This window comes from Berghia stephanieae, chromosome 3, assembly GCF_034508935.2.
Source record: "Berghia stephanieae isolate SIO BIC M18660-M18661 chromosome 3, UCSD_Bste_1.3, whole genome shotgun sequence".
Classification (NCBI taxonomy): domain Eukaryota; kingdom Metazoa; phylum Mollusca; class Gastropoda; order Nudibranchia; family Aeolidiidae; genus Berghia; species Berghia stephanieae.
The window spans coordinates 57,101,658-57,110,897 of NC_088362.1; the positions used below are offsets into that span (position 1 = coordinate 57,101,658).

The 9,240-nt window shown below is 36.6% G+C and overlaps 1 protein-coding gene across 1 annotated transcript in view; it reads left to right on the forward strand.

Annotated features, from left to right (window-relative positions):
- The first annotated feature begins 6,671 nt into the window (after positions 1–6,671).
- The window catches only part of LOC144968061 (uncharacterized), a 3,981-nt gene continuing 1,412 nt past the window's right edge, over positions 6,672–9,240 (forward strand). Inside the window, exons 1-2 of the mRNA XM_078906030.1 lie at positions 6,672–7,596; positions 7,981–9,240. The exon at positions 7,981–9,240 is cut by the window's right edge and continues 1,412 nt beyond it. Coding sequence (XP_078762156.1) covers positions 7,056–7,596; positions 7,981–8,249 — 810 coding nt within the window. The 5' untranslated portion in view covers positions 6,672–7,055 and the 3' untranslated portion in view covers positions 8,250–9,240. The remainder of the gene's footprint in view (positions 7,597–7,980) is intronic.

Sequence of the window (9,240 nt, forward strand, 5' to 3'; positions counted from 1 at the left end):
ATATATATATATATATATATACTAGTAAAAAGCCCGCAATTTCGCGGGGAAAGAACTATTTTCATTCGATACTGTACTCACCATCATTTAATGAGGGCAGATTGGTAAACAACGTTGTCTGTGTAATTTGGTATATCTTCGGTTGATTTTTCTGTGTGGCCCAACATGAAGTGTAAGCCACTATAACCTCTGATCCGTGACACAGCAACATACAGTTGTCCGTGTGTGAATACCGGTTGTGGTAAGAAAATCCCCACCTTGCTTAATGTCTGCCCCTGAGACTTGTTAATTGTCATTGCATATGATAATTTTACCGGAAACTGTCTTCTATTTAGAATAAATGGTAAGCCTCAATCCGTTGTTGTCGTCAGATTGATTCTAGGGATAAACACTATGTCGCCAGCTCTACTACCGGCAATTATCTTGGCTTCTAATACTTTTGAACCTAATTTAATTATTAACAAACGGGTGCCATTTGGGGGGCCTGATTTAGGATTTATATTTCTAAGCAGCATGACTGACGTGTTGGCTTTCAAATGTAATGCATGTGGAGGAAGTCCGGGAGGTGTAAGTTCGTTCAAGAATTTAATCGGGTATAAGTTGATGTCAGAGTCACTTTGAATGGAATCAGCACTGCGGTAAATTTGTTCAGTTGATGAGGTCAACCTGGACAGAACGGCTGCATTTATTTTGTCAACATTTTCATGGGTTGTAGTCAAAATTGCTCTCTCTGATAGATAACGTTCATACGCAAAGTTCAGATTCAAATCATTGTATACAGCATTTATCAAGCATTCTGGGTCATTTTCAGGAAGGATAGCGCTGTAGGTAATTTAACAGAATACTTTCCTATTTCGCTGAAAACCGGCTCTGTACCATTTCCGATGCGGAGAAGCCAATTTGCAAAACAGTTATTGTCATCAGTAACCCTCATGTTCTTGTTCATGTGAAAAATGGTGACAAAATTCCAAATAATTGACTTGTTAAGTGTGACACTTAATATATCGGCTTCACTTCCTTTGTTAACAACAGGTAGAATTTGCCGAAAATCCCATCCAAGTACAACCACTTTGCCCCCTCAAGGTCTTGAACTGCCTGTTATGTCACAAAATGTCCTGCTCACACATTCAAACACACGCCTGTCCATCATAGGTGCTTCATCCCAAATTATGAGAGAACTACTCTTCAGTAACTTAGATCTGTCTGATTGGCAACTGATGCTACAGGTGCTGTTATCCGTTATTGGAATTGGAATTTTGAACGTTGAATGTGCTGTTCTACCACCGTGCTGACAAAAGATCAAAGGTGAAAATACAAAATTAAAGAATACTGGGGATGAAGGAGCTTTCGGAATGTCTCCCCTTTACTTAACTTATGGAAAAACAAACACCCTAGCACCTTTAATATCACTTATGAACAATAACGAATAGCCGAGTTACGTCAACTTCGTTCTATCTATAGACGTTTAAGGTTACACATTCTTTTTGCGTGTTGGTACATTATATCTGGCTGGCGGATGTTATGAGTTTATTAACTAAATGCATAGCATCAACAGAAGGAACGAAATTAACGTCACTGTGTTCTTTGTTATTGTTATTAGTATTAGCCAGCCATTTTTATTAGTAGGTATCACTAAATTCTATCAAGCAGAATATAATCGTTCAAGGTTACACATATTTTTTTTTTTTCGTTGGTACGTTATATCCCGCTGGCGGATGTTATGAGTTTTATTTTGGCTAAACGCATAGCATCAATTGCACTGACATGACCCGACACGACTTGAAAATCTGTTCAGAAAATTGGACACGTAGAGGATAACCGTTTTACCTGCTAAACAAAGAGGGCTTTAGAGTATAGCTGCTGTCCTTGTTATTAAATTAACTCGTCAGAAAAAAAAATGCTTGCCTCTCCAAGGAAAACCGTAAAATAGTGATATAATAAAGCTTTATCACCTGCTAGTGGTGCTATGCGCTTAGGTAAATACAACATCCGCCAGTCACATAAAAAGTACCAACCCACAAAATTATGCCTAACTTTTAATGTTTATAGTCCGATTGATAGAATTTAGTGAGAACTAATAATACGCTTCAACAGTCGTTACGTCACTTCCCTCGTAATGACGCATGGTAACTTAGTAACTGGCTCTAAACTATCGGAACAATGGCTGACGCCCTTATGAAATATTTCTACGACGAGCATAAAAGCGGGAAAAAAACATAAATCTGATCATGTTTTGACTTTTACACATTTTGATCACAAGACATATGAAAAGTTCTAGCCAGCATGAAGAATAAAAAGTATCAATTTTCTTTGTTTAGAACCACGATGGCCGTCGTTGCTGGGCGACGTGACATCAGACTATTGAATCCAATTAGGATGGCTATTTAAAAACAATAGCAATAACAAAGAACTGAGTGACGTCAATTTGGTTCTATTTACACCCATAAATCAATACAATCTTTAACTTATTTATAGTATCGTTAGTAGAGAAGAAGAGGCGAGGTCATTTTACGAATGCAATATTTCATCACAACGCTTCTAATTCAAGCTGACGTTTTTATGTTGGGTAGCACTCTCTTCACACGAAAAGGGACCAAGATCGATCCAGTGTACAGTCGAGATTATCTATTTTTTTACTGGCCTCCCTGTCCACCCAGCAGTGAATGGGTAGCTGTTTCTGTTATATTTGGCGGAAAATGCTTTGTGATAGACTAGCGTCCTATCCAAAAGATAGCAAGCAATTGCTATTGTCCGTTTCACGCAATAGAAAACGGGATAAACTTCCGGCTCTATGGGCCCAATGGCTTTGAAGGACTACTTTATAGATTATTTACAATTGAATTATAACATTTAATTTTCTTAAAATTGTAACATTTTATTTTCTTTAAATTCTTATGTCAACTGTGTCTTGTAAAGAGCCATTGAACACGTTTGGTGGAGAGTGGCGCTCTATAAATAACATATGACATACTATCTATATTTATATTTGTGTTATAATTCTCCACAGAGGGATACAGTGTATTTCAATTGAAATGATCAGCTTTGGCTTAAGCTATGTATTTGTGCATTTATTTTACAGCCATTTCATACCTTTGACAAGTGCAATTCGAAAATGTCGAAATTTACTCTTACGGACATTTCTCTGATGGGAAGATAGAGGGAAACTTTGAGTGCATGGGAGGGGGTGTTAGTATTGGGATTACCACGAAATTAGCTTTCCATCCAGAAAATCTGTTTGGAAACATAATTTTCCATTCCTTAAAGTAAAGTTCACCATCGAAGATAGATGCGTAGCTTGTCTTTTGAAACAAGTGTATGTAACCAATATTTGAACCAAGATGGCCTTTGCAAAATACACAGCCAGAACCAGAACAATTTTTCATAATTTTGTTAGATATTAGCGTTTCACAGGAGGGACATTATTTAAAGAGAATTTAACTTTATACAAAAAAAAACACAAAAAAAAAAAAACTTGAGCAGATATATAGCATGCTATATCCACTAAACCTGCTCAAACCACTTTACAGGAGGTCCGAAGTCAACAACAACATTTAAGATGTAGCACGACATAATAATAATATGACGCCTTTTACGCGATATTAAAATATATTTTATTTCGGACAGAGACAACGCTTTTAACCGACAGAAACTCATTTTACACCAGAGTGAGGTGAGGGAATGTGAGTTAAGAGCCTGTTCCAAGGACTCAACTTTGAATCGCTCAGAGCGGGACTCGAACCCTGGACCTTCTGGTCTGGAGGCGAGTGTAATACCACTCGATAACACAGCCGTATAAGCTCCTATGTGGAGCTTTATCTGATGCAAGATGTCTCAGATTGACTATCATAAATACATTTCGTAATTTTGATAACTGATTAATTGACATTGTGAAGAATTAACACTTTATTCAAACATTCAATTCGCCGTATCAATGTGATGTTTACATACAAAATACAGTATTAAGATAGATCGTAAATAAATATGCAATATTGTTGTATTGACTCTTGTTTTTTTTTCTACTTTTCTACCTCCTTGCTTTGATGTTGTTGTTTGTTGTTGTTGTTGTTTTTGTTGTTGTTGTTGTTTTTGTTGTTGTTTTTGTTGTTGTTTTTGTTGTTGTTATTCTTTGGGGTTTTTTTTAACCTTTAGTAATTGGGCTTCCGGCATGTAGTGTTTACCTCTGTAATCGCAGCTTTCTGGTGTAATAAGGTAAACCGTGCGTATAAGAGCGCGGTCATTATGAATAAGGAAATAAACAATTTCTTGCAGCCACTACTATAATGACTCGAAGAGAAATGTATATATCTTGATTTTGAGCACGCAAAATGCTTTGAATATCTGTCGCTTTTATTACTTGAAATGATCATGTAAAACAAAGTTGGTTTTGTCAAAAGACGGGTGTGCAGGGGGGACCTTTAAAGACTTCATGTGGCGTTCCGGTTAAATGTTTAATTGAAATAAGCATTGTAATGATTATGATGATAAACAGCAGATAAGAGCCACTATATTAAAATGTTAATTTATTAATATAAATGGTATCATTTTATAATTTCTATGACGGTTTTATTGTACTTTAACCGATGTGTACTTATTTGCAGGTCTAATAACCGAAATTGTTATGGGCTCATTGTTGCAATGGTCTCAAACCGACGCAAAATATTGTCCATTACAACAACGTTATATCAAGCCCATAATTCCGCTCGGTTATCAGACTTGCAAATAAAATGTGAACATTGACTTTGACCAATAGTTTAATGACTCACATCTAGCTAGAAACAAATTAATTCATAGTGATTCAATTCGTGTGTGCCACTCAAAAACACGCAAGCGTCAGTTCCCTAAGAATGCCTTATCTTAACCCGATCATTCCAGCAAGACATTTTTGTGGCCAATAAAAGTGGCCAATTCTATAACAACGGACGCCGCTAGCGTGGAATTCTCCAACAACCTATGTCGGTCATTGCCGTTACTCTTTCAGTTCCAATCATGGAATCGTTCTGGAGACGGATGTCACTCACTGTGTTTTTACGCGTTGCTAACCGCCTTCAAACGGGATGCGGCTTGAATTTGAAAGGGGGGAGGGTGGGGGGGGGGGGGAAGCCAGTCGTGTTTTACACGAAAATGACATAATGATATTATAAGATGGTTAGAAACTCCTTTTTATTTATTTCTTTTTTATTAGTGGGTAACGTCAATTTTAGAACGTTTCTATCGTGGCCAGGCGGAGTTGCCGAAACAGTCGGGTCCTGGGTTCAACTCCCCACCGCCGTATGTTTTTATTCTCTATTGTCTTCTGGCAGTTCTCTACTCACTTAATTTCTTGTTATTATCTACGTAAGTCACTGCTCTACTCACCCTTTAAAAAAAAAATATTAACCCTTTGCAGGTGGGAGTCAAGTTTACTCTGACTCACAGAAGTCTGGGCCGGCGGCACAAAGCTGTGTCCTTGTAAAAGGCTCTAAGCTCACATTCTCTGACTGTAACCAGGTGTAAAATGAGAAATAGCGTTGTCTCTGCCGAAAAAAAATGTAATGCCATCTGACACTTCTGCTTTCTCGTCATAAATGTTAAGTTGTGTTGCTGTTGTATTGTCAAGTGTTTTGAATATTATATTAAGTAGATATTGCTCTATTTAAAAGCTCATCTTTTAAACTTCACACTAGTAGTTATGTGGTTTTGTGCTCTGACCTGACTTGTATATTATCTTTACCGTTCTCAGCAAGAGAGCAATAGGATTGCGTTGCGACTCGGGCATCTCTGAATCTGTTGTTGCTCTCGTGGTGAAAGAGGCTACGTCTCTCTCTCTCTCTCTCTCTCTCTCTCTCTCTCTCTCTCTCTCTCTCTCTCTCTCTCTCTCAATGTTGTTTTGTTTTGTTTTTATTGCTGTCAATTTTTTTATTCTTCTATTATTCACTTTATTCTTTATTCACTTTTTTTTTGGCATTCCTGGAACTAAGAAAGACAATTATTTCATAATCAGACTTGCTTTATTGGTACCTATCACCGACTATACTGCTGTACTCTTGAAAAACATATATTTAGAAATTTGGCCAGAAAACTCGTCCTTCAAATATCGATCGATTTAAATGACCCTCGTCTTAGCAAAAAACTTTCAAACCTGAGACTTCGCGAAGTCCCAGGTTTGAAAGTTTTTGCTAAGACGAGGGTCATTTAAATCGATCGATATTTGAAGGACGAGCTTTTCTGGCCAAATTTCTAAATATGTTTTTTTTCCAGAGCACGGCGATATAGCAGATAATGGTACCTATCTATGTACATTTGTGAAAAGGCAAATGTAACAAATCAACATTGAGCTAGAGTGCCACTTCTTTGAATGTGAGTAAGAATAGAATAAGAAGGTGAGCACACAACAGCAATGTCTCGACGCCCTGATGGCTTTCATTTGAGCCCATAGCACTCTAGAGACGTGCAGTTCGAGCGACCGTGGCCAAAAAAATCTGGAAGGCCCATGGTTTTTTTGAACTGGGGGAAGGGGCGAGAGTTGAGTTACCTCGGTTACCTGCATGAGATGGCATTAATTACATTACTCAAACACGCTCGTACGCATACCAAAGCTATCTAGAGTTTTAAGACTAAAACGCACGCGCATACACACACACACACACACACACACACACACATACACACACTTAGCATCACCTAGGTCAAGTAGTGCCATATGTCACACTTTTAAGAATTCAGTCTTGCTTGTACATATTGACCACTTGTAGTTGTGAATCGCCCTTATTCTGTTGTTCATTTTCATGGAGTGACCATTAAGTTTTGTTGTAGTTGTGAATTGCCGTTGTTTATTGCTCATTTTCCCTGTACAATGGATTCGGCAATGCATTTTAAGCAAATAATAAACATTTTATCATTATTTTTTTATCAATAATAACCGAAAATGTCTCGAAAATGTTGTTTTTGATTGCACTTCAAATTATAGACATGGCGAAAAGACAACTATATATAAATTTCATTCGGATCCAATTGAGAGACAAATATGGATTAGTGCACTGCCAAATAATATCGATTCGAGTGATGTTGCAGACTATATGGGTATCTGTGCCAATCATTGGCATCATGATGCTCCTATGAGACGGAAATCAAGGTATCCTTCACCTGCTATTCCTCCAAATAAATGGCTAAATACAATACCCCCTTCTTGTTTGCGAAAAACAGCACCATCTCGTCAGACATTAAATTCGACAAGTGAATTTAGAGACAGGCTTCAGGATATTGATGAGTTATCAATTTTTCTTAAGAAAGATTTACTTGAAAATACAGAAAATGAGTTGGGAAAAAACTTTAAAGATTATTTTGTTCAAGAGATTTCCTCTAATGGTGTTGTTGGACTGTCTTCAGATTCTGAGTTTAGTCTTCATAGCCGTGCTAGGATCGGTATGGTCCACTCATTTAGTATCTACTTTACAGTTAAAGAGGTGAACGATGATCACAGCATCAGGTCAATTCAATATGAGGGTTTATTTGGAATTAAACAAAGCCAACACCAGACTTTCTCAGATGGAACCTTAAAGCGTTGGAGTGAACTTACAGAAATACTTCGATTCTACACACTGGACTCCCAACTAGAAGGTGAGTTAACCTACTATTTTAATTTTTAAATGCGTTAGCGTCAGTTTTATTATCAACGTGAACATAATAATAATAATAATAATAATAATAATAATAATAATAATAATAATAATAATAATAACAATAATGATAATGATAATAATGATGTTGATGATGATGATGATGATGATGATGATGATGATGATGATGATGATGATGATGATGATGATGATGATGACGATGATGATGATAAGAAGAACTATTACCCTTGTTGTATTGCTGTTGTTTTTGATTCGTTATAGATTCACGAAATTAAAATTTTGAAATGCATTTTAAAAATAAAATTCATTGTTTCCAATCATGTATCGTCTATTTCATTATCTTCTACTTTTTTTTTCATTGCAGATGAAGAAAATGAATCCTCATTAGAGAAGTCTAAGGCTATCCAGAAATTTATAGAACGCCAGATTCAGCTCCTGAATGCTCAGAAAAATCAACGGATTTACTTTCCAGATGATTTAATTCTTGCTTTTTCGTGGTCCACGAGGTCAAGAGTGCTATATTCTTCTTTACGTGGTCACCTTTATCTCCCTTCTAAGTCCACCCTGGGAAAAATTACACGACAAACCAAAAATGTAGCAGATTTCACCATCTATTCTAAATTTTTCCAATAGCAGGAACTACGAAGCAGAGCGTGTGTTGTGCCAAACTCTGAGTTAACAGAGTATTTTAATTCTAGGGACAGGGATGGTTTATCTTCACTGTGCGAGTTGTTTTTAGAATTTTCACTCCTTTCATATTGTTTCTTTGTTAACAATAAATCAAAAATATGTAGGGCAAGATTAGCCGTAATTCTTGGCAATTTTGCAGAGACATTTGCAATCGATGTGTGTGTTCCTGTAAAGGCTATTCTATGCCTGTCCAATATATTTAAGAAGAGATTTTCAATTTTCAATTCGAAGAAGCAGTCGGATAAAGGAAGATGAACAAACTGAGGTCACAGTAATTATTATATCAGCTCTATTTCTCTGTGGATATCCATTTATCATCCTCATTATCATCATCATCATCATCAGCATCATCAACATCATCAGCATCATCATCAGTCCCACCACTGCCAACATCACCGTCTTTGCAACCATCATTATATTCATCTTTATTCACCACCACTACTTCCCCCACCACCACCACCATCATCATCATTATCATTATCATCATCTTTGTCATTATCTATCAGAATCATTATTGTCAATATATATTAGCATCAGTAATCACCGCAATCACCTTCACTTTCTTCATCATTGTCATTAATATATCAGTATCATCTTTATTGCCCTCACCACCATCAATATCATCATCATCTTCACCTTCATCATCATCATCATCATCATCATCATCATCATCATCATTTTCCATCACTACCAGCATAATAGTCTTTGCGATCATCATCATATCCATCTTTATTCACCACCACTACCGCCACCATCCTATTTAAATTATTAGCATCATTATTATCATCTTCATTCGTAGTCTACGTCACTATTTATCAGTGTCATCATTATTGTCATCACAAGCATTAATATCACCATTATTTTCACCTTCATCATTATTGTCATTATCTATCAGCATCGTCTTTATTACGTTCACCTTCTTTACCATTGTCAT